Source organism: Coturnix japonica, chromosome 2 (genome assembly GCF_001577835.2).
Source record: "Coturnix japonica isolate 7356 chromosome 2, Coturnix japonica 2.1, whole genome shotgun sequence".
Taxonomy (NCBI): Eukaryota; Metazoa; Chordata; class Aves; order Galliformes; family Phasianidae; genus Coturnix; species Coturnix japonica.
The window spans coordinates 49,808,246-49,834,704 of NC_029517.1; the positions used below are offsets into that span (position 1 = coordinate 49,808,246).

Sequence of the window (26,459 nt, forward strand, 5' to 3'; positions counted from 1 at the left end):
TGCAGTTTTATAAATATTTCATGGCTTCTAGCAAAGTTTGGTTTTTAAGCTAGAGTACTTTCTTTAGGGATGGCGAGAAAAATCTTTGCTTGGGTACTTTGGGTAAGGTGCAAAGTAACTATTTTTCTCCCAGTACTTTTTAATGTAAGCAAAGCTGTCCTGATGGGACAAACACAAACTTTGAGTCTTGAGGAGCCTTTTCAGAATTTTAGGCAGCTTCAGGAAACCCAAAAATGCTGAACTGCCTATATTATATTTAATTTTATTTAATTTTATTTGGCAAGACTTAAAGTGGGATGGCATCGGTTCCTCTGTGCTTCTTCTGAAGTATGTATCTGTTTTGGCTTTCAAAAGCCTGAATTGCTGTTGCCAAGATTCTTCACTTTCTGGCAAAATTACAATGGCAAATGGCTTCCTTTACAAGGTGTAATATTTAGACTAACAGCTTTGCAATTAAGAATGGCAAAGAGAATTATATTCCCTTTTTTTATAAGACCAGATTTTTTAGTATGGAATCGTGGGTGTATTTGGACTTGACTGAAGCGCTTTTGATTGATGATTTATATTTTGAACAGTGCTTTTCATTTTAGTGTGCAACACTCACTTGATATTTTAGCTAGAACAATGCGTTGTTTTTGAAGACATATTCAAAGTATTACTCTAGGTAGGCAGCTGTGCTGTATCATAGACTTGCAAATGCGTTTTGGGTGCTTACGTATAACAAAATGTGTGCGCACATGCCACCTTGTGCAAGGGAAATGGGAAGCTATTAGGAAACTTAGCAAGTATTCTTAAATGTTATTTAATACTAATCTCAGTAGGCTGTCAGATGTCAAGGATAATGTCATTGAATCCTTTGTCATTGCAGAGCAATGGCGTTCTGGAGTATTTGATGAGGTAATTTTGGAGTATTAGGCAAAAGAGATTTTTTGAAATAGAAGTTGCCCAAGTACTGGTTTTCTGCATGGGAAAATGAGAGACTGAGTGCAGGGAGGGACCGTGAGAGTTGGGAAGGAGGCAGGCAGGTGTTTGGAGGGATGGGGAAATAAATTTTGAGAGATCTGTTCAGATGCTGTAGGGTTGCCCATGGAAACATAGAAAGTGTGGGGACATACCTTTAATCTACATTTGCTGTGCAGGAAAAATGATGACACAATGTCTGAGAGAGTGAAAGATGCATAACAGAGGGAAAGATTCTTAACCTTGTTATTAAACCTGAGGTGTTGGAGAAAGGCCTTCAGGTAGGTCAAAATGTAAGGCAGTAGTGAAGCTTTTTTTCCTCCCCTTCTTCTACAGTAGTTCAGATGAAGAAAGCAGAATGTGACAAGGAAAAGAAACCAAACACTACATTACCCAGGATTTGAAAGAGAATAGCATCAAGTAGATTTGTTAAGCTACCCTTTCATAAAAGAAACTAACTCCTGATTTTCAAGAGCTCTGGAGCTTGTCTTGCAACTCTGCCAGGTTGAAATCTCTCTTTTTTTTTTTCCTTACCCTCCTCCTGTTCCTAACAACCACTTGCAGATTAGTTGTTTGTGGTTTTTTGTTTTGTTTTGTTTTGTTTTTTTAATTATTTTTTCTCTCGAATTTAAAGACTTTGACAGATGGCACATGTAGAACCTGGAAACCTTCCTGGGTTTGCAGTGACCGTACTGTTGCCATCTCCCTGTTGCGTGGCTGTAGGTGTGTGGGCTCTGTGCTTCCAGAGATGCTATTCCCTTTGCTGAGAATATGTAAGGAGCAAGTGATAGATCAGAAAGCATAGCCTGGTGACAAGCATGATTTCTAGATAATAAGTAACTTAATCTGCTGGTTTGCCAAGTAACTTCAATGCAAGTAGAAGCAACTCATAGCATTAAATCTCCAGGATACATACCTGTGTGAATATCAATCTTTGTTTACATTATGCGATTTAGCTTAATGCTTTTGAGAGACTGAGATGTTGTGCCTCACAATAGACTATTCTTTAGACTGGTGCATATCATGTTGAAAGTGAATCTTCTCTTACCCTTTGAAATTGGGTTTGTCCTGATTGCACATTGTTCAGGGCTACTGTCCATGGAAGACCTTCTTGGCTATTGATGTGCCGTCTCGACACATGAAGTCACTTGGTTTTCAGTGTGCGCAAATTGTCTGGGTTTGTGCCATGACTCTTGTTCTACGTCCATGAATGTACTGAGTTTTGGGACAGTAATTGACTGCAAAGCTGGTTTTCTACTTAAAAGCCTTTGGAATTTCCCTCCCCCATCTACTGCATCTAAAGGGCAGAAAACTGGCACTTGAATATCTTTTTTCCTTTTTGTGCTGTTTAATGTGCATGGGAGAACATGTGAATCTGTGTATGGGCTAAAAATCATGTTTAAAGACAATAGGAAAGAAGAGTTGGCTATTTTTTAATTATTTTTTTTTTTAATCAACTGAACATGTGAATTGATAGAGTTCTTTTCCTATAAAATATCACATATTAATCTCGTGCTACAGCAAGGCCTCAGATCTCAAAGGTGAGCAAAGGCTTTTTGTATTAGTAGGGCAAGACTACTTTGATAAACTGCTTTTAGACAGACAAAAGAGATGCAATCTTAAATCAATGTTAATGTATCACTGACAAGGAATGATATCATCTAAAGATTATTGCTTTCCTCTGTTTCTGTGGTGTTAACAAGTGAGTACTGAAGAATGTAGCAGTGAAGCAAATAGGTCTTGATAAATTATGCAGTCTTGACTTGAGCTATTGTTTGAGGTAATTGATGATCTTCCACTGCTGTAATGGAGCTGTAGCATAAACTGCTGCACACCCTAGAGCAGACAAATTGGTCTAGTATTGTTTAGGAACGTATTTAATCTCTCTTGCTGTAAGTGAATCAGCGGCTTTTGCTGAAACATCAAGATAAAGGCCATCATCAGCCCCAAAAAATCTACAGCTGGATTTACAACAGTCCTGACTTCCCATTCTCTAAATACTGAAGTAATCAATAAATGTAAAATTATTGCAGTGCAAGGCAGAATTCTTCTCCTACATCCCTTTAGGTAAAGTTTATTCAGTCTGTGTGGGTTCAGAGGCTAGTAATACAATTCTCTGTTCTTATTGTACTGTACCAACTACAGAACAGTTAATCTAGTGGCTTGCCTAATTTCACTTTAGAGGTACTTAGAAGACAGTATTCCCAACATTAAAAGGCTTTTTTAGTTGGTGTTTTTTTTTGTTTTTTTTTTTTTGTTTGTTTTTGTGCTCAGCCAAGATTTAAAGAGTTTCTGTTAATCTCTGTTAAAGTTTTCCAGAACCTACTAGAAGAAAAAGGGAAATTTCGCCCTGAAAATGAAATCTTCAGTTCCCTTTTAAGATGTGTGCAGTGGGAGCTAGGGGTCTGTACACCACTGTGTTTAGAGGCCTGTATGATGAAAGGTCCTAGCAACAAGTTGGCCTCATCTCTACAGAATTACATGGTTTGAGGTAGTCTGTTCCCTTCCTTCCCCGCTCTCCTCACCACCCCACCCCCCCCCCAAAAAAAACCCAAAACAACAGACAATCAAACAAACAAACACGAAGAGCAACAAATGAATACAGTAAGATTTTAGTCTTAAACTTAAGTAAATGGTATGGACAAAGTATCTTGAATAAACAACTTGATTTATGCATATTGAATTACTTGCTGTTGCCAGAAAATGCTTTCTGCCAAGGCAATAGGCTGTAGAAATTGACCCCAGAAAGTTAGTGCCTCAGGAAAACCTCAGAAGCACAGTAGCTTCTTCCTGGAAAGAAGCTCCCTGAAGTGCATCTGCCTTTCTGAAGGGCAGGGAGGCTGCCATATCTCAGCCAAATCTATCCTGGAGCTAGATAGAATAGAGCTGCCTCAATGAGGGCATGGTTTTCTTGGGCCAAAGGCTGCGCCTCCTCTTGGAGCAGATTTCCCAAGGTCTTTTACCTTTGTTCATGACTTCGCTGTCACATAAATCTTCCCAAGAGCTTTGGTTTGGTAATAGTTCATGCCTATTGGAGAGCTGTAAACTTAGTCTGTTGTTCTGAGGACATAGTTGATAATTGTAATAGTGAACTAGACAAGACAGTGCTAGTGGTTGAAGCAAAAGTTCTGTATCTGCTTTTCAGTCTCTTCTCTTGCTTCCACCCATTTTATCTTCAGAAGTGAAGTAGCTTGGCTGACATCGCAGGGATATCTTACCCTGAATAAAACTGATTGGGAGAGATGTTGGGAGCAGCAAATACTATTTAACATATATGCTTTTGTTTAGCTATACACTTCTATACACGCAGTGGCCTTATTTATTTTAGTGCTGTTGGTTTTTTTTTAATTAGTTTTTATTTCTTTAGTCATATGTACCTTTAAATATGTAGAAATCAAATTGTTTCTGAGAGTAGAGGTGCTGCTTAAAAGAAATACTGCTTAGCTTATCAAGTTGCTGTTAATAATCACTTGGAGAAGGAAATGAAAGACTTAAATGCAAATTTATATGGAAAACTTGACTGATGTACAACATGAGAATGAAGCTGCAGGGAAAAGACATGCTGGAGAGGGTAAAGGGGAAAGGTTGCATAGCTAGATGTTGAAGGCTAATGCACAGGCGTTTGTTGTGTTAAATACCAGATCTGAACCTTTTTTTCCCCCACAAATGAGAATGTAGCATCGGCTGGTAAGTTCCAGGCTTATGGGGGCTTGGGTCTGTGTGAGATGAGTGGCTTTCTCTGTTGCCTAGATCATGGAAATAGAGGACCCATTTAGCCTGGAAATAGTGTCATATGTCCTTTTCCTATTTGAATATGTTTTCTAGGCTACAGATAGCAAACTTGCAGATTTGCTACTTAAAGTTGATGCAAATCCTTGTCACCTCATCTTGCTCTTCTCGGTCTTCCCCCTCCAACTGTTTTCAGTAATAAGTTGATGTGATGGCTTCAGTATGGTTTCTGACAGTTTGTTTGTACTCTGCAGGTCCTGTGAAGCACTAGATGTAATTTGAAGAAAATTTGAAGGAACAAATGGCTTTAGCTGGCTGCCCAGACTCCTTTTTACATCTTCCTTATCGGATAGTAAGTTATGAAATTGCATGTTCGTGTCAGCTTGTAGCATCATATTGCTATGTGCCAGTGATTGATTGTGCATTCAGACGTTTCATCAAACTGCTAATAGCTGTCTGGCGGTTTTCTGGGTTTTGCTAAGATTTAGTAGCAGAGCCTCTGTTACTATCCTGTATTTAAGTCCTGTTGGAAAAAACTGGGTCACTAACACATAATAAGTTGGGTCACTGGTTAAGACCTGATACTTGTCTTCAAAATAGTTGGCTCATATTTGAAAGAAGGCACTTGGACTTCATTTTCCGATGTCCTCTGCTCCTCTCCGCACCTCCCCAAAAAAACAAAAGGAAAATGATAAACTGCAGTACTGATGAAATGTCTTGCACCAAAAAGGATTCATTTGCTGAATGCTGTATTTATAGAAACAAAGGTAGAAGTTTTTATACTTGGTCATGTCTTATGTTTGTGCTGTATCTAAACAGCCAATATGGCATATTACAAAGAGCATTAAATTAAAAATGAACAAACAAACAAACAAAAAAAACACCTCAATTCAAAGGTCCTAGGCAAAAATGCACGCAAGTTCTCATGGCTTTTTTTGTGTGTGTTTTCTCCAGGCAGTTGTGGTTGGTATAATGCATGCTTTGTAATTTTTATGGAACTGCAAATCTGTTATTTCAGGCATGACCTGTTTTTTGCCCTTTTTTCTCTAGTTATCATACAGTGCTTACTACCCTAAGGATTCAGTTATGAATTTGGGCCCTGCAGATACATAAATGATTAAACAGAGTATACTACAATATAGAAACTTTTTCTCTTTGTCCCAAGTGAAGCATTACTAATAGTGATTACTAGTCATGCTGCATATCTGAGGGGAAAAAAAAATCCTCAACAGGGTACTCATCTGTTTCATAATATGCCAACTAACAACTTTTTCCCAACAGGAAACTTCAAATTTATTAACTAATTACTATTAGTTGCTAATTATACTAATGTTGGTATATGCTGAGTTGTCAGCTGAATGTACCTGAAAACTTTTCCTGGTAGCATGAGAAATATAACAATTCCTTTATAACTGCTAGGATGCAGTTCAAGAAATCAGGTATTCTGCAAATCTGTTGTTATACATATAGGTATAGTTTAAAACGGCTACATGAATAGATGGACTTCATAAACTTGATGCTCTTTGAAATTACACTGCCCGTTCATCTAGAGCATCACCTGTGTGATTGTAGGCTGAGGAAAAGAAGAACTTTGTGAGAGGAATGTGACATTTGTAGGCAGTGTAAGCAGTTTTTTGAGCTGCGTATTTCTTACTGGATGTTAAACTTTCTCATGAAAACATTAAGTTTAGTATCCCTGTTCAACAGCCTTGAGGTACATCAAAGGGCTGTTGGTTCATGACAAGTAGGAATGTGAATTTCCCTTGCTTTTCAAAGCCCTGTGGATAATCGGCTTTAGTCTAGGGCAGTTTAGAGGCTGGAAGTCTCAGAGTGACATGGGCTACTTAATATGGTGGGAAAGTGACTCTCTATTAATTAGTATTTTTGGTCATAGCTTATTTTGTGTTAGCTATCTCAAGTGCTTGTAACAGGTTTAAAGATGAACTTTGGAGACCCATTCAATACTATCACGCCTTCTGTCAGAAGTTAAGTTCACATGAAAAAAGTGGACATCTGTTTTTCCACCCCTACTAGACCTGACTTAAAAGCTTTCATCAACTTATCTTTCAAATTTGGCTGCACTGCCAGTTTTGTGTTGGTAAAGGGCTGAAAGAAGGTTAAAGTAAATATGCTCTAGATTAGAGTGTGAGGAGTATTCTATTTTTTTGGAGTACATTTTCTGACTTAATAAGAATGGAGGCCTATACGAAACACTTCTCCAGAGCCCCTGGGGTTGGGATCTTATAGCTGCAACTTCAATATTTAGAATAAATTGACACATTTGAGTTTGGGTTTACATTTAAAACAGATGGCAAAAGACCTGAGAGCAGCCTGGCTAGGTGAATGTGCACTACAGAATGCCCTTTAGGATGGCCTATTGCTGAGCTACCTCTACCCTCTTTTTCTTATTTTTGGGGCGAGAGAGAGGATATGCGTCTCTTGACCTCTGTATTGGGCTCTTCATTTGTGATGTTTCTTGCTTTTTGAAGCCTTGATTTCTTTAAGAGCTTATTTTATATATATATAAATATATATATTTAGTTTTCTCAGGAGTTAGCACATAAACCAGTTTTACTGTGTGTATTCTCCTAGAAACAATCTCTAGCTTTGTGGAAAAAATCAATACTACCTTTTAGTGGCTTTCAGGAGCCCTTTCCAAATTCTCCAACTCTTCAATAAAAATCCGGCAGTGAGAATTGGCAGTGTTTGTCTTCTGTTCCTGGAAATTCAGAACATAGTCCCAGAATTTCTCAGAAAAAAATGGGATGATTTACTGTGTTTCCGTTCTTTTGCAATCTGTAGTCACAACAGTATTTATGTGCAGTGACTTGAACTCTTGGGGAAGATTTAGTTCTTTAACCCTTTGATGCGCTAATTGTACAAGTCTTAGTGACATAAATGGCAAAATGATGTTTTTCTTAGCTTCTAAAGATAAAATTCTAGGCATGTGGGAATTAGGTGTTCTATTCATCTTCTATTTTCTCCTTTCTGTTTATTTTCTCATAACCATGATGCTGTATTGACTTTCTGAATAATTAAGCTCCATAGAGTTTGATTTTTGAGAACTGAATTCTTACTAGAAAAGAAACTTTTTCACATTGTACTCTATGTCTGGCTTTGCATAAAATGCACTACAAGTGCTTGCTCACAAAATAGAAAAGAATGGAAATTGTTTTTTACTCACATTTACAGCCTGATGGATTTCATGATTGGTCCAGTTGATCATAGTATTGCACATTATGCTTGAGAAGCTTTGTGCCCTTCAGGATCAAGGAAATAAGCACTTAGTAGAAGTAATCTGAGTCTAACTAGTGTAATAAAACTTCCTTCTCAATGCTGTTAGAATTGGAGTTGTGAAGAAAATTGATTGCTGTTAATACAACAGAAGTAGTTACACTTTGCCTTGAGCTGGATGTACAATGAAGTATGAGTTTTCTGATTTTAGTATGGCAGTTTTGATTCCTGTTTTCAGTAAAATCATACACTGAATTGAAAGGTATCTTTGGAGATTGTATGATCAAAGTCTGCAGCATCTTGAAGCAGCCTTGCAAAACAGATAGAACCTCATCTTTGTGAATTTTAGGGCTTGGGGGTTATTTACTTTGATTAGGTGATTAAAGAGGGTATCTGTTTTAGCAGAAAGAAAGATTATCATCATAGAATGGGTTGGGTTGGAAAGGACCTCAAAGATTATCAAGTTCCAAGCCCCCTGCCACAGACAGGTTTGCCAGCCACTAGATCACATACTAAATCAGATTGCCCTGGCGTCAAACAGTCTCCAGTCATGGAGCATCCACAACCTCTCTGGGCAACCTGTTCCAGCACCTCCCCACTCTCTTAGTAAAAATCTCTCCCTGACACCTAATCGGGATCTCCCGATTATATCAGTTATATCAGGTAGATTATATCAGTTGCCTTTCCTTTGTCTGTTGATGTTGTCACTCCATCATGGAAGGCCACTGTATTGGTCAGGCATGACTTGTCCTTGGTGAAGCCATGCTGACTGTCCTTGGTTACTGCTCATCCCTCATGTGTTTTAGTATGTCTTCCAGGGGGATTCGTTCCATGATCTTCCCAGGCACAGAGGTGAAGCTTGCTAAATTGTAGTTCACTGGGTCCTCCTTCCTCCCTTTTGTGTTAATGCAAGTGATGTTTCCCTATTTCCAGTCTCCAGGGACTTTGTTGGACTGCTGTAACTTTTCAAATATGATGGAGAGCATCTCAGCAGCTACATCAGCCAGCTCCCTTAGGACCTTAGTGGGATGCGTGTCATATGGCCTCTTGGACTTGTAAACATTCAGTCTCTTGAGCTGGTCTCAGACTTGCTCTCTCCCTTACACTGTGTGTGTAGGAAGGGGGGAGAGAAGAAGGGGAAGAGAGAGAGTGCTGATGGTTTGCTCCGCCAGTTCCCATCTAGAGGTTCAGCAATGTGAGAAACCTGGCTGACAGTGAAGACTGAGGCAAAGAACTCAGTATCTCAGGCTTCTCTATATCTATTGTATCCAGTTGTCCTTTCCCATTTAGCAGAGGAGACATGCTCTCTTTGGCCTGTCTCTTCTGACCTATGTAGGTGTAGAATTCCTTCTTGTTGTTTTTAACATCCCTCACCAAGTTCAGTTCCATCTGTGCCTTGACCTTCCTAATCCCATCTCTGCAAGTCCAGTCCCTGTATTCTTCCCAGGTTACGTGATGTGCATCTGTACCACCAAATTACTTTGGTAGATACCAGAAACCTAATTAGTGTGTGATGTAGTCTCATCTCTGTTACTTTAGGATAGAGTAGTCTGATATTTACTATCAGTATAGGTGTATGCACTATTCTTATGTGAATAAAATGTCTTCATCCCTTTGTTAGAAAGCATGAAAAATCATTTGCAGAGCTTGTGTCCACGTGTCCTGAAAACCTATGTGGGCAGAGTTGTCAAGAGAAATGTTTTGCCCCGATGTCTGCCTGACAGTGGAAAAACCTTCATTTATTTAGTCAAGTCAAGTGCCTAGAGAGGGAGTATGCAGATATTCTTTCCTACAATTTTTAAGATTCAGAATAGTGGTTTAACTTACCCTCTTTGGGCTTAAAAGTACTAGAGTTTGATCCAGAATTTTTTCTGTGTGTGTCAACAGGGCAATATAGCTCAACCAGAGTGCACAAACAGGCTTTCAAAGTACTTGGTTGTGGCTGAGTGAAAAAACACCAATGGCATTATTGAATTGCATCCTTCTACATAGAGTATGAAGAAATGTTCATAGAGTAGCTGAAATGTTGCTACTGCCAATGTGAGAAGTCATCAGATTTCTGAAATATGGTGTCAGTCAACAGTTATTTTGCTGATGATGCTCTTGTTTTAACAGTTTACATGGTGTATGTGGTGTATAGGGTTGACGGACTGCAGCAGACGTAAAGTACAAAGCGGTGAGAACATTAGTGAATGTTTTAACAGGATGTGTTGCCTGCAATATGAAGTTATGAAAACTGTCTCGCCAAGTGCAGATTGCAAATGTCTTTAACAGATAGAGCTGAAACTACTGAGTAGATTTTGTTGAAGAGCAACTGGAGCTGGATTTTTAGCCTTGGTCTACATTTTTGTCGAAAAGATCTGTTAAAAGAATTGTCCCAGAAGCATTTTTTTTTTCCACTGACGTGGAAATTCAAGTGTGATATGCATGTGAGCAGAATACACGAGGCAAAAGAAAGTCACAGAAATGTGTATTCTCCTTTGAAGCTTTTATAAAACTAGGTGGTTTTTCTTAAATGCCCATCAGTTATTTCTTTTTTTCAGTCTCTTTCATCAGTTTCAGTTGGAGAAAAACTTGTACTTAACTGTTAGCACTTCTGCTTTTGTGTTCTAGTTTACACAGAAGTTGCTCAGCAAAACAAGACTTTCTTTAAAAAAAAAGTTAAATGTTAACAAGAAAGTTCAGCATGTTAGATCCAGGGTTGATTATATATTATTTTCAACTCACCAAGAAAAAAAAGACCCAAAGCATTCTAATGGCCAAGCATCCCCCCTATTTACTACTTACATTACAACTTAAAGCAGTAAGGAAACAATCTAAATACTGGAAATCATGTGAGGAAATAAAGAAGCTTAATTTTTTCATCTTTCTATTGATGGTTTTATACTTATGCTTGGATAATGGTAGTTAGATTCTATCTTTTAAATCCTTTTACATCATTTTATGTGAATAGCCTCTTAGATTTATCTCTATATTAAGCTCTAGTATTTAAATCTCCAGAGTTTGGTGCTTTTCTCAAGAGTCTCTTCATCAGGCTCCTGGTATAGTAAGTCAGATTTAAAGTGCATTCACAACTGTTGAAAGATGTGTCCTTTATGCCATTCTTTTCCATTCCAATGTATATAATTCACATGCTTGTTTATTTTTAGTAAGTCTCATAGCTACAGTCAAAAATTGATTACATAACTTATAGGGAAAACTTAAAACTTGCAAGACTACTTGGCAAGAAAGCTTCCAGGCATGTGAATGACGAGAAAATCACCAGAACTTGTCAGTATGGATTTACAAAGGGAAAGTCATACTTAACTAACTTAATACAAGTGTATGATAAAGTGAATGGGCTGGTGTTTGAGGGGAGAGCAGTTAATATAATTTACCTAGACTTAATAAAGTTTTCAACACTCTCTCCTGGAAGTTACTCATATAGAATTTGTTGATGCATGAGTCAGATGAGTATGCAGTGAGGCAGACTGAAAAATATCTGAATGGCTTGTCACAGAAGGCAGTGGTCAGTGGCATGAAGTCTTGCTGGAGAAGAGTAATGAGTGGAGTACCCCAGGGGTCACCACTAAGCCTGGTCCAGTTCAGTGTCTCTGCTAGTGATCTGGACTGCAGGGCAAAGTATACCTTAAACAGGTTTGATGACACAAAGCCATGAGGTGTGGCTGATTCACCAGAGGGCTGTGCTGCCATTCAGAGGGACCTGGGCGGGCTGAAGAGATGGGCTGACAGAACCTCAGGAGATTCAGCAAGGGGAAGAGCAAAGTCCTGCACCTGGAGAGGAACAATACTCTTTTTGAAGAGGAAATATTGAATCTATCTATTTAAGATAGCTATGGTATAAGCATATGCAAGTTAATAACAACTCAAAATGCGAGAGAGAAGTTGATGTAAGATGGTTTCATACTTCAAAAATCTGTGTACATAAAGCATAATTAAAATATTTAAAATTGGCTTTACTGTAGTCAACTGGAATTACTTGAGTGATATTTGGGGAGAGTTGTTTTTAATGAACTTCTCTTCTGCAGATGTTCTGTACTCCACTTATGAGGAAACAATAACTGCTGGAGACAACTTTATTTTTTTAAGAGGAATATCAGATTCCTGTGCATTTGGAGCTGTCACTTTTCAAAGAAAATGCTGTGGCTCAGATAATTCTGAGTGTTACTGTCCATGCCAGTTGGCTCTGACAAGCCATTTTTTGTCCTGGGTAAAGAGCAGATATAATGTTGTGTTATACACAAGTATTTCTAAGAAATATATCTAGATGCAGACCTTGCTAAAAGTTAGACCCAACAGATTTTTCTTGCCTTACACAGTCTAAAGGGAAACTGATCAAAGGAAGGATATTATTTCGTAAGCACTTATGCAATGGTGTTTTCCAGCCTAAAACAAAACCAGCTAAACAACAACAACAAAAACCAAGCAAACAGAAACCCTTAATTCTGCGTGAAGTGTAACAAATTTGAGGGCAGAAATTTTCTATTTCTAGAACGAAACTCTGGGTTAAATTTCCAAATGTTATCGTTAATACAGTGTTTTATGGCAGAGCTCATTTTGAATTTGTGCTTGCAGACCACCACATAGTTAACTCTTAGTTCCCACAAAACTGCCATTTTAACAGGCTCTTTTCGTTTCTAGCATTACAAGTATGTTCCTTACATGGAGAACACAAAATTGAACTAGGACTTCTTTTCTTGTTCTGGAGGAATTGGCTTTGCATTTCCAAGATGGAATTTTACCAAATTGCTCGGCTTTCAGGGAAACCTTCACGTAGAAAGTAGCAAGTTATTGGTATTAATGGCCTTTCATGCTAGATAGTATTGATATTTTAATCTGAAGCCTTATGATACAGTGTTTCTTTCTTGTCTTGAGTGAACAGCAAGCAATCAAATGTAGATCACAAATGTTAGCAAAGCTCTCAAGCATTACTGCTATTTTAAGATAGCTTTGGCTTGTGTACTATTGGTAAGACCAGTGTGCATGTTTGAAATTCTAGCCTCTACAATGAAAAGACAAGCCCTCACAAACAGCCAGTTGTTTTGGAGTGTACTTGTCCTTTGCAAACTGAATGTTAAACAATGGCTTAAGACTCTACTACACACTGGCTGTAGCTCTTGATGTCTTACACGGTGGTTCCATTTTTTGACATAATTTTGGCAAGTAGGGGGAACCTGGCAGTCCTTCATGCTAGAGGCCTAAGCTTTAATAAAGCGCTTTAGTTATTAGCACAAGTAAATAGTTGTCCATTTGTGCTTCATTAATGCATATTAGTCATACAGTAAATACTGTCATTCTGGCAAGTTCCCCAGAATGCCAAATACTTCTGCCCAGTTCAGGAGGGGGTTTCTAACAAAGTAGTATTGGCACCTTTCTTGGAGAAGTTCTTGAAGCTATTAATGTAAAAGTGTGACAGGCCGTTATTTCGGCTCACAGGGGTTTCTTTAAAACTGATACTTCAGTGGAGGCAAAGAAGTGTTTGTGTTTAATCTTCAACTCTTGCGGCGGATCCTTCTCAAGTTCATGGTTACCTTTTCTACAGTCTTCAGCTGTAGCTTTGGGTATATTGCTTTGAAAAGTACAAATGAAACTCTTACTTCTCTAATAAAGTAATGAAATATTCTGCAAGACTGACCAATCTTGTGACATTTTAGCTATATATTTGAAGAACCTAGTGAGTGCAATGACACGAGAAACTCAAAACGTAGTACAATGAGTGGTTTGCCTCTGCAGTCATCAGATTTCTCCTCTGATCACAGTGGTTTTAATTTTATTTATTTATTTAAGGTGAGAGACCATCTTCACAGTGATATTGGGTCACTTGCTTAGCACCTTCCAATGCATTCTGTCTGGTCACATGGACTTGGTCCAGTTAGCTTGTGCCATCTGTAGCTTTCTTTTGGTGTGAAGGTTCACTCCCTCAGATGCAGACACTGTGCTTGCAGATCTGTGAGACATGAGGGTAAACCTCGGTAGGAAAATGCGAGACAAAGATACCATGGATCTCTTGTGTCCTCAGCTGCTGTGTCCCATCCATAACTGAGAACTAAGCAGACTAACTCTAGCTGTCTTTTTTTTCTTACTTACCTATAGAAGCATTCCTTGTTGTTGCTGCCATCCTTTGCTAGCTTCAGCTTTTCTGCTTGGATAATTCTTGATATTCCTTATGCTTTGATCTTTGCATTTCAGCTGAGGCAGGAGTTCCCTGTCCACTGACTGGCTTTCTGCCATTCCCCTGTAACTTTCTGCATGCTGTTCTTGTGCTTTGAGAAGGCTGTTCTTGGAGATCAGCTTGTACTCTTGGGACTTGTGGACCTTCAGGGCAGTCTCCCATGGGAACCTGGCAAGCAGGTCCTTGAGCAAGCCAAAAACCTGCTTTCTTGCAGTCCAGGACTGAAATTCTGCTAGTAATCTTACTGCCTTCATCTGAGAATGGTATTGGGCTGCCATCAACTTCTTCCTCCAAGTGGTTGTTCTCTGCCTATGAGTCAGCTTTGTTAGCTTGTTGGTACAGCAGTGTGCTTCTCTGGTTGCCCTATTGATCACTTGCGTAGTGAAGTTATTTTCAGCCCAAACCAGAAATCTTTCCAGTGTACAGTGGTAGTTGCACGTGGAACTGTACTGTTTGCTTGTAAGTGGGTCAAAAATGTGATTTATCTGACCTGTCTCCAGTCATCCCCTGTATCTGGCTGCAGAAATGAACATATTTTGGCCTGGGCAAGGCAGGTACTTTCAATTTTCAACTTCTCCAAGATGTTGCAGGCCTCTTGGAAGCAACCATTGAGACAGGAAACAAGGATGTGAGAGAAGCAAAAGAGAACTTAAGGGCCCATGGCCTAGGTGCCTCCTTGCCCACTGATATCCTTTGTGGCTACCCAGCCAAGCATTTCATAGAGTGGCTTTAATTGAAAGGGATCACCTAGTTTCACCTACCCTTCCTAAGGGCAGGGCTGCCACCCACTAGACCAGGCTACCCAGAGCCCCATCCAACCTGGTCTTGAGTGCCTCCAGAGTTGGGGCACCTGCAACTTCTCTGTGCCTGTGCCACTCTGCCTTCTGAGTAAAGAATTTCCTCCTAAGATCTAATCTGAATCTCCCTTCTTATAGGTTAAAGCCATTCTTCCTTGTCCCTGTTTTGGTATTCAGTCTCCTATCACAGCATGCTGCTACCTTCTTTGGTACTTACCTTCTTTTCCAAAGTTTAGATTGAAGCAGGTTCTCTGCCACACTGCCTTTTCTGAGGATGTACTGCCAGCCATATCTCCCCTGACTTAGCCCTGGGGCAGCATGGGGAATCTATTCCTTGCTAAGTGGTTTGTGAGCTTTCGCACTGAAGATTCTGAGATTTAAAGTAAAGAAATAATAAGAAGTTAGAACTCCTTATGACCTTGGGGTTTGTCAATCTGAGTACTATCTTCAATGTGTGAGATGGTGATTTCATATGTTTTGTAGCTGGAGGCACTTGTGGAGCTTGTTCTCCAAGATGAATGTGAGTTATGTGTTTGAAGTGCCCATTTCTCTACTTCCGACCATGTGGTATAGGCTAGTGTGTTGTAAGTTCACTGAGAGGAGTATCTTCCTGCATGCACGCTGATGAAATGTCTTCACAAAGTATTTCTTTTTTTCTGGCATGAGCAAATGGTTACCCAAGAGTGCTAAGCATCTTCTGAAAAAGACATCCTTTGTGTTCTTGTTTTTCCGGAGCTCTTTATGTCCTCAAAATTGTGATAAACTGCTGGTAGTTGAATGTGAATTGGCTGGATAGTTTAGTCACAAACCATAACTGCTGTGCTGGATGAAAGTATATTGGAAAAATAGTTTTCTGACAGCATGTCTTTTAGAGTATGGCTTGCCCTGTGGATTAAAATAAACTCAAAACCACAAGACCAGAAACTTTTCATCAAACTATCCCACTAGCAAATTCTGAAACAGGAACATTGACACAATAATACACATCTCTAGGATGCAAGATTACATGCATGGAGGAGTCAGTATTGTGGTGGTGTGCTAATGAGCTCCCAAGAAATTTGTCACAATTAACTTCAATTTTTTTAGCTAGTTGTTCTCAGGACAACTGTATCCAGAGGTGCCTTCTTTCACAGTTTGCTTCTGAAGCCAAGTTCAAAGTCTTTCTTTTCTTCCTAATCCTACAATTTTTGTAGTTTTTTGGGGTTTTAAGTCTCCGATTTGTCTTTAATCTCAGCAAGGATATTTTCCACTACCTTTATTCTGTAGATCTGCATTTTTTGATTGGAAAAAATTGCTGAAAACCAGAGGGAGCAGTATCATAAATATTGATGGTGCTGCTTAAGTTACCAGCCTGAACCCCACAGCTGATCACTAGCTTAGCTGAAGCCAGGTAACTGCTTGTATGGAAGCACCTACCTGGTGACCTGCAAAGTCATTTCCTCCAATATCTTCATCGATGCTTTCAGGGAAGAAGAGACCCTACCTTCCATGGAAGGAACGTTATAAAGCCATTTGACCGAAACATTCTTACAGTTAGCAGTTGTAGCACTGCTGAAACAAGTGCAGTCAAATAGTGCTAGTGTTTTACTAGGGGATTTCATAAGCTTTTCCATTGACCAGCTTTGCGTTGTCTGTTGAAATGCATCCCCAGTTGGAGACTGTGTACCTGTGCCTGTCTTGTTTGGGTTGGTTATCTGGTTTTGTAGTTTTTGGCACACTGTTTCTTCATCCATTGTCACACTGGCAATTATGAACACTCTTTGATCTATCAAGGCCTTTAACATAGCTTAATTCTCAGAGGATTTATACAGAATTAAAGCAGCTGTTGTTAAGTGTTGGTGGGTAGGTTCAAAAGTGCCATGAGTAACTTGGCTGGAGGTGCCCCACTGTTCTCTTGACACATTTATGGTGCAAACAGTAAGTTTTAAAATGAAATGAAAACAAAGCCTTACTAATTTGAGAAGGTGATGGACAGTCTTGCTGTTAGCAAGCAGGTTTAGGTGCTTTTTTTTCTTCCCCAAGTACCAATTTGTGCACAAACTAAAGATTTACGCACTGCATTGGATTTTCTTGGGACAGCTTGCACCTTCTTATGTAATTAGTTACTATTTAAATGCAAATGGCTAAGCTTTTGAGAATTTTCTTTGGAGAATGTTCAGTCACTGAAGGTTTTCTGATAAAGTCATCTTGTTGGTACAAGATAACTGGTAGAGCACACTTCCCTTAAGAAAGGGGAAACATGGCAGTCACTACTGAGAACTTGTGTGTAGCAGCATAGTTTGTATTGGAAATATTGTTCGACTGTTGGTAACGTTTGAGAGCGGTGACTTCAAGTCTAATAAATATTGTTACTTGAGATTTCTTTTAATGAAAATTGCTTTGGTCACTGGCGTGAAATGTGCAGTGATGGCACTTTCTTAAAACTCTGGAAGTAAAGGAGATTCAGACATAAAGAAATGCAGAAATACATGCACATTCTTGATTAGTTATAAAGTTGGTTTATTTCCAAAGGCTTACAATATAAATACAATACTTGTGTTGTGGTTTGTTTGTTTGTTTGTTTTATAGCTACCCATACGTTGTAGACTACTCCTTACTACCCATATGCTGTAGACTATTATTTCCTACAACTACCCATACGCTGTAGACTGTTTCTCTGCAAGCAATGCAAAGTATGGAACCCTGGTGTTTGCTTAGCGCTATGGTCTGTCTCTCCACAAGATATGATGCTGGATTGCTAATGGTGAAAGACATGATTGTTGTGAGATGTCTGTGGGTTTTCTATCCTACATCTGAGATTGTTTAGTACTTTTGGGACTTGCTGTTCTGGAGATGCTTAAAGAGCCAGTTCTGTATCTAACTGAGGACAAGCAATCTGAACTGCAGCTGTCCTTTGGTAGAGTAGGCAGTTAGTTGAGGGGTCAGACTCACTATGTAGCAAGGAGACGTATGGCCAGTACAATGGGGATCATATGCTTGACTGGATAGGACAGCTACTGCTAGACCTAGTTAAATTACTTATCTAGTGCTAAGAATCACCCTTCAGGAAAGGGGGAGGGGATATCAATTACAAACATTTATTAAATAGGCTAGAAAATAGAAAAGACCATATAACTCATCATTGAAGCAAGTAAGAATATCAGAGCAATCTTGTATCTAAATTTGTTTAACATGGTATTTGAAATTCATTGTGTTTCAAATTTGAAGTTCCTAAGAGTGATTTCATTAGCACTTTGAGGGTTACTTTGTTAGTTAGTGTCTGGTGAGCTTTGGAGGTCTCTGTGAGCATGCTGGCACATACCTGTGGGAGGTTTATTGCTTTACCAACTCTGCCAATGTCTATAAGGAATTGCCTTCACCTGCCCTAAAGGGCTTGAATCACCTGCACACCTGAGCCAATAAGAAGACAAAAAGGGACAGTACTGCTGCTTTTAAGCAAATTCTTTTGTTTTGTGTTTTATGCTGCTGTCATTCCATTGTTAGTATTTCATCACTCTTGAGTTTTCAGAGAATATAACCTATGAGAGACAATGCTTCAATATGATTTAGGTTATCTGGCTGAAGCTGCTGCTTCCCAGAGTGTACAGGCTTGAAAGCCTTATCATTAAAGAGCATGTGCTTATGTAGAAATGTTAATACCTACAACCTAGGTAGAATCTTCCTTTCTCTCTCTTCCCTCCCCCGCTCTCCTGGCCTGAGACACCCGAGTGCGTCGCCCTGTTGCCAAATCTCAGAGGCCACCGGGTCGGGTCATCTCTCCAAGCACTGGGCTTTCCAAGGTTAATGCAGGGCGGCGTCAGCCTCAGCCTGGGACAGACTGTCCAAGACGGTTCGTAGAACGTCTCCCGTTCACTTTGTGCAAGGCTGCCTTCCAGACCTGGCTCCCAAAGCCAGTGTTCTTAGAAGCAGCATTGCTATAATCAGAGCTCTAGTGGAGGCGATGCCAAAGAGAACAGACAAGCTACCTTATATTTCACAGGTCTGATGAGCGTGGGGAGACCAGCAGGTTAGAAATGATTGTCCTATGCATTCTGTCTATATGTTAGAAAGTAGCATCACTGTCATGGGTGACAGAATTTAGTCTATTAAATACCAGTTCTTCAGTAGTAAAGTGATGCTGAACTTACTAGAAAACCTCTTTAAAACAATAGAGGAATATGATGTCTTACTGTAGTTGATTTTATGTTTTGAGTAACAAAATTCAATTGGTCTGCATAATTTCTGTTGGTAGAATACAGTTCTTTCACAGAAAATATTTCTTCCAGAGACTGTTGGTGGAGTCCATATTGACCAAAACCAAAGAGCTTAGAACGTGCAGTAAAAAAGTATTTTGGTAGCTTTGTCAGTAGCAGAACCTTGCCTTGGAAGTCAGGAAAATGTATGGATTAGTACAGGCTAAAGATTCATTCTCAGGTTCTGTGGACACCAATCGAAGAAACACGTTTTCCATATGAGCATGTAATTATCCACCGTAAGGATCTCAGACCAATTGCCATTTTGTAATACTAAACTTAGTGGTAAAAGTGGAAAGGAGCTGAATGTATGTATCAAAAAAGAAGCAGACATAAGGAAGTAAATGCTTCATTTTTGTGAGTGTTTTCTAGCATAAGACAGCTCTGAGAAGTGTTTGCATTCATTGAGAATCTTGCGCTTGTTTCTTTTCTATATTTCAAGACTTTATTTTAGCTGTAAACTATATAAACTGTCTCTAAACAGCCAGAGTGGTTTTAGACTCATTAAAAATAGAACAAAGCTTTTAGCATTTCTAAGCCTGTCAGTTGGATTTGCTTCTTGCTAGCTGATTAAAAGGCAACAATCACGATGCGCTGGATTTCTTCTACCATAATAAATGACACTATGGTCCACAGAGTGCACACGGTGGAATATACTACCCATTTTCTCTGTGAGGAGAATCTGGGAGTCAGCTGAATTCTTGCAGAAGTGGTTAATTTATACTAAAAGAGAACTGCTATAATGAAACAAATTTAGTTTGACTTAACTCTTGCCAAATTAGAGGTACAGTAGGGTTGCAAGCCCTGCTAATACCAATTTTACTATGACTAGCCTATAGAAGTGGATTTGCAAAGCTAGCATGTATGCATGCTGAAAGGTTGTACTGCTAACTCCAGTATACAGAGAAAAGTCTTTTACAAATAGACTGCCAAATCTGTTGGGAGGATGCTAGTTGTGGTCCAGCTCTTGGAACAGTAGTTCTCCTTTTTTCTGGGATTTGGGACTGAGGAGCCACTTTTATTTATTTATTTTTTTAATGATGAAAGTGACTAGTAGTCAGTGGTATCTCCTAGTGTGAAGCAATACTGCCAGGGTAGCAGCTGTAGTGCAGGTAGTGACAAGTCCCATAACTAGAAATACTCCTTAAAATAAATTTGAAACACCCTCAGAAAATAACTTTCGGGCTCAGCTGTACCAGCATGTTGTATAACTGTATTAGTCCATGTATTTAAGAAAGCTGTTTCCCTTGATGCAGGAGAAGAAATGCTTTTCTAAATGGGGGCATGCTCACTATGGGGTTTAGGTGCTGACAGGTTCCAAAGCCCCAATTTTTGCTGACTTGAAGGACTTTCTAGGCAGTGGGGTATTAAAACCCAGAAGGGGGTCAGGAGAGAAGTTCTTCCAAGTACAGACTGGCAAGCATTTCTGCCTTCTGTGTATCATGGGATGTAATATAATTCCTGTGATCACAACTTCATTTAACAAATTCCCTGCCACTGCAGAGACATAAACCATGGATGCAGGTCTGTCTGTCAGTCTCTTATTTTCTTTCTATCTTTAGTAATTCCCGATATGTTGTGATTCTTGTAGCTTTTGCATATGTATGTGGCGAGCTGTTAAATCTGTTGAGGGTTGTGTGAACATGAGGATAGTGATAGTTCTGTGCACCCTGCCAGGTTATTGCATGCTTTCTGTGATTCTCTGCCTCTGCACTCAGAGGTGCTGTGGTGTGTCAGGTGGAGTACAGGATGGAGCATGCTGCAAGCTTTGCTGCTCAGATAGTCCCAAACTGGGTTTATTTGTTGCTGGCCCCTGGGTTTATCACTGTCAGTCTTAACAGAAGTCTTGTAAAATCAGAAGGATTCCAGCAGTTAGTGGTTTTGCTAGTTCAGGACAGAGACTGACTTTTGACAGAGCTAAGTGGCTGTATTTTAAGCCCTTGTTTGTACAAGCTCTCTCAGCAATAGGAATGTTAAAATTTTAGGTTCACAGTTACACTGTTGACTTACTGAGCCTTTCACTTGGCTCTTACTTAGTCAAATGACAGTAGTTTAGAGGCAGGAAACCTAGTTACAGCTCCTTAATTATGTAATATGTGGGTTGTCTTTGCTCTAAAGTTTTTTTGCCTGGTGTGCAAAGCCTTTTTATTTTTCTCCTTGTTTCTGCTGCATGTTAAGCACTGGCCCAGAGAAGATGTGACTAACGCTGTAAGAAAAGGGAGCAAGGAATATTTTTGAGTAAATTTGAAATCGTATGCAAAGCGGTGACATTGGGCAAACCTGAGAGCCTGGCTTTTCCCTCACAACTGTGCTTGAGAAAAAATTCCTCAAAGTCTGGGGTAACGGTGATAAGGTAGGCTGAAAACACGTTGTACCCAGCAGCTATCTGCAAGGGAACTGTGCTGCTGTATTTAGCTGCAGAAAAGCTCAGTGACGTGCATCTTTTAAGGAAGTGTTGTGTGTTACCAGTTGATCTCAGCTGTCGAGTTTAGATTAGAACCTGAACACTGAGTTGGCTCTGTTGGGTGGATTTCTTCCTGTAATAGTCCTGTGAAGGCATATGTGTAGACTGAGGGTTCTGTGGTAGAACCAAAACTGTGTTGATGGCTGCATGTACCAGAAAGCTATAGGAAAGTGAAATTAGTGAATAGCTGACTGCTTGGTTCCTACTGTAATAGACTCTGTATATCTAATACTTTACATAGACCAAAGCTGCAAACCTGTGGTGTGTGGGAAAAAATAAATAAATGAAAGCATAGCTTGGGAAAAAAAAGTGCAGAGTTCCTTCATTTTCATGCAAGTAGTGCTTCATTTGTGAAGAAAAGAATTGCAGGATATGGTCCTCAGGAGAAATGCTTCTTAATCTGTTTATTGTCTAAAGAAATTACAGAAGCATGCAAAGAACAGCAATACTGGGCCAGATGCAGAGGCAGGTGAACAATTCTTTGTCCTTTGATTCAGAGTAAGAAGTTGCAGGTGTTTGTCCTTTCCCTGCTTCTGTGTTCCCCTGGCCAGGAGTTGTCTACTCTTTAGCTGTCTTTGGCAGATTCTTCCTGAGTGAATTTCAGTAATGGCTTGTGCTTTGCAATATTTTCTTGAACCTGTACTAAAAGAATGCTTAATACTGCTTCACACAAGTAGCCTAAAACAGGGTAAAGCTAAGGTGATTCAGGTAATGACCTGGCTTGTCTTCTGTTTATGCTTGACTAATTTTGAAACATCTACTTGGTATGATTAAGTCACATCGCCAGGTAGGGAGCTACTGTTGCTGTAGGAGTGCTTGTGTGTAAACTGAGGCATATCTGTGTTGATAGTCTCGAACCACAGTGGAACCCGTCAGCATGTCTGACTTGACTCTGTTGTGCTGGACAGTGTACAAACATCAGAAGTATGTCATGATCTTAATTTGTCACTGTGGGATTGTTGGCATGAGTATGCGTGACTCTTGCTCAATTGAACCTTTTGTTCAGGGGCACGGCTGTATGGGTTTGCAGACAGCTACAGTAAATCTAAAACCAGGGACTGTCATCTTGGTGGTCTGGATGTCCACAGTTTGGGCACAGTCCCAGGAGCTTCCGAGAAGCTGCTGTCGCTGGTAGCCTTCCTTAATCTCTTAAACTTCTAGTGACTGCTTAAGTTAGAAAAAGCTGAAGTGTTCAAGAAAAGGGGATTTCCAGACCTTGAGAAAAAGCTACTCTGTTTCAGCTGAATTCAGGTCCTTTTTGTGCAAAGAAGTGGGGGAGAAGGGAAGTGTGGGCAGTGCTTTATTATTTATACTTTTGGATGTACCTCCTCCTATCTAAACCCTATTCAAGATTAGCCTGACTGACTAGATAACCACCTCTGGAGGAACCAGGATGAGAGTAGCAGCAGTACAGTGGTCAGCTGTATAATGTCTTGTGCTGGTAGTTGTTGTTCTAAGCAAATACTGAGCTTAACTGCAGGCAGGAACAGTAGCATGGGGAGCCAAGGCAGCGAGTGGAGAACACTTGTGCAGACAACAGAGCTACAGTAGTATGCAGTTGACTGATTCTCTGATTTAAATACCAGATCCAATATTTTCTTTGATAACTGAAATACTTATGCCAGCACAAATAGCAGCAGACACAGTTATTGAACTTGAAGGAGTGTACCATGAAAGGCTTGGTTATAGATTGAAAAATGGATCCAGCTTGTCTGGGTTACTGATACAAAGAGATAACACTCTCTATGAATGGACTTTGGCTCTTGGTGTGATGCCAGCATGGAACATTCTGCATTGCGGTTTACAAAAGGACGTTGAAATCTAACCTATAATGCCAGTGTTTGGCTATATAAAATGCTAACTGCTTTAAGAGACTCTATAAAAATAAACCATGCTTCAGATCCTTCTCACACTTTTGCTAGTCACTTGATTAAATCATCCTTGGTCACAGATGCTGACTGACAGAGAAAATAGTATGTGCAAACAAGTTAGTGAGGGCTAATGCCTCAACTAGCTTCTAAAAATACAGTAATAGCTGGATGGTACAGTAAGTTAAGTAACATGCATTAATTTCATATTGAGAGCATTTATTGGAAGAGACGAGGGATCTGGGGATTAAAACATGGTGGAACACATGACCTGTGGGGAGCCTGGTTTCAGCAGGGGGGCAGTGATGGGCCAGAGCAGGTGCCTGTGTGCTGCGGGGCCTGGGCTATGACTGTGCTCCTGACGAGGCCGTGCTGGGGCTGTGCCACAGCACGCTGGCACAGAGCAGCTATAACATTTTTTTTTCCCCCCTCATTTCTTTCATTTAACCTCGTTCCTGTGTGTGTCTGATCTCTGCTGCAGCTGGCGAGTTGCCATTATTTGTCTTTGAAAAACTGACATAAATAGATTCTGGAGGGTCATGTGAAACTATCATGAGCTTTTAAAAATTGCCCAGTGCTTACCTTTCCTCGGCTGCCTGCATTGCATTTGCAGGTGTGGTTTTGTTTATGCAGGCCTGCTGCTTTACTTTAGCAACAGTGTTGTGCTGGCCCTGAGTGCCCTGAGGAAACCTTTTGCTCTGTGCTTGGCTCAAGCTTTGGGCAAACTGCAGATCTGAGTGAGGGCTGCACATTTTGAAACAGGCAGGGGCATCCCATTGCTGGCCTAGGAACTGAAACTTCTGCTTCTGAGAACACTGATCTATTTATTATACTGTGATCTTACATTAAACTTTATGAATAAGGCCTATGGATTTCAGCATCTTCTGGTGCAACTGTGAGGTTATACCAGAGGAGGGTTATGCTGTTCCTCTAAATTATTGACAACTTCTTGTTAAAAGTCTGTTTTAATTGAGGAGTTATATGCTTGCAGTCAGCTGTGAGCCTTCATCTCTGAAATGTCTTCTCCATTAACTATTGCATATAGTGCTGTGAAAACCCCAAAGTAAAAATGATGCATTCCAACCACATCTTACCTCCATTACACTGTAGAAGCAAGGACTTTGCCTTTCAGCAAGGGCTTTTTTGTGTTGGGACAGCTGAAAGCACCTTATGCTTGCAGCAGATAAATGGCTTACAACTGTTTTTCTTGTTCCTCTTGTAATTTCTGTTGGTGTGACCTGTTGCTCTTCTCTAGCCATGGGGCAGTGTACAGCTGCATTCATGAGTAAGTTGTCCACACTTGTCTCCAGGAGGGGAACTGAGGCTGCTCAACTGCACCTGTGGGTTTTATCTGCTTCACAAACATACGTGATACTGAGTTTCACAGATGGAAGTGTATGAAGATAAGCTCTGTGCTGAGGGGAAAGATGCTCTGCTTTATTCTCAGTGCCTTCAATGTTCAGCTCAGACTATGTACTAGGTTTGAAATAACTGAGAAGCCATCAGCTTCAACTGTGGGTTTTGACTGAAACTTTTCCTATATAAACTTGCCCACTTTTGCCCTTGGAGCCTCTGAAAGATTTAAGTTAAACTTCTTGGTGACCGAGTTCTTTGTTTTCTATGTGATTTCTGCTTCCTATAGTTATTTCCTCATGCTGTTAGTCCCAACTCTCCTGCCTGAAATTTGAAATTGATTTCTTCTGGTCCAGGTCAGTGCTGAGTGTATGTTCCCCAGAGGAAAAGAAAACTATGGAAAGTGAGATCTGAAGGGAGGAAGGAGGTAGCCAAGATGGAGTGAGAAGGCTGAGTGGCCTCAGTTTTATCTGGCATAGATAAATATTGGGTGTATCTTGTCATATATTATTTATTTATAAAAGCCTCACTTAGTCATGCCAGTGCTGACAGTTCTTGTTTTGTGAGAGCATGTGAGTCTCTGAATTGGTCCCCAGTGGTGCTGTCTCTAAAGGCACTCATGGGTTGTGCTTGATCCTTTTAGGTATCAATAAGTTCTTTAAGCAAAGTTCAGATATGCCTTTTGAGGCAGTCTTTCTGAAGAACAGATAATATAATTTATTTAATATCCTATCTAACTATTTACCTTCTTATCTGCATCACTGTGTACATTCTGATTTTGATCATCAGCTTATATTCTTAAGCGAGAACTGTTGAGTTTAGCTCACAGTTGCATGTAGCTGAAGTGCTGCTCAGAGTCTGTGTCCTTAGTCTGCCGTAATTACATAATTTGCCATGAAGGTGGTTCCTGTGCTTTGACATACGTACCATTGTGTATTTATTTCACACTTTAGACACAGTAAGAAAGCATATGCAGTCATGTATATCTTAAGCAGTTATCTATTTGTGCAGTCAACTCCATGCACATGCTTTTGTTCCTCCTCATAACAGTGAACTGTTATATACAAAGATATACTAGCTTTGTAAAACTGTGTACCAGCTCTAAATTTCCTACTTATATTTCTGAAACCCATTGTGACTTATCTTGCTTTTTTTTGTTGTTGTTGCTTATATTTCAATTTTCCTGCTTTTTCTTAGTCCTCATTTTTGGCAAGCCCTGTGAGAAACCGTGGTATTTTAGACTTAGCCAGATTCAGTCTGTGTTAAAACTTTGTGAAACCTGATCTTGTGAGAGTTCTAGTATGAAAAAAATTCAGGTTGGCATCCAGAACCATGGATGTTTATCTGAATTGAACTTCTGATTCCTCTCGAGGTTTGGTAGTTCACTACTGAATCTGTTTCAGTCCAGTTAATTAGTTACAAACCCCTAAGCCACAGAGCTGGAATTAAAGAAAACAAAACCCCAAGCCTCTGCATAATTTGATGCAAGAAGAAACTTCTGTTGAGCTGGGAAATGCATTTACATAGCTATTTCCCATTTTGAAATGTCAAATTGACATCGAAATGAGCCATCGGCAGAGTCATTTGTTCTGGATTTTTGCTGCCTGTATTACTGTAGCTGACCGGTATCCCCCTCTGTGTGCTAACCTA

The 26,459-nt window shown here is 39.8% G+C and overlaps 1 protein-coding gene across 4 annotated transcripts in view; it reads left to right on the plus strand.

The window, feature by feature from the left end:
* Positions 1-26,459, plus strand: part of GRB10 (growth factor receptor bound protein 10) — a 134,074-nt gene that overhangs the window by 27,887 nt on the left and 79,728 nt on the right. For all 4 annotated transcript variants that reach the window (XR_004306091.1, XM_032442452.1, XM_032442451.1 and 1 more), the window contains exon 3: positions 4,944-5,041. Coding sequence is in view for 3 of the 4 variants with exons in the window: in XM_032442452.1 (XP_032298343.1) it covers positions 4,991-5,041 (51 nt within the window). In the remaining variant the exon portion in view is untranslated. The remainder of the gene's footprint in view (positions 1-4,943; positions 5,042-26,459) is intronic.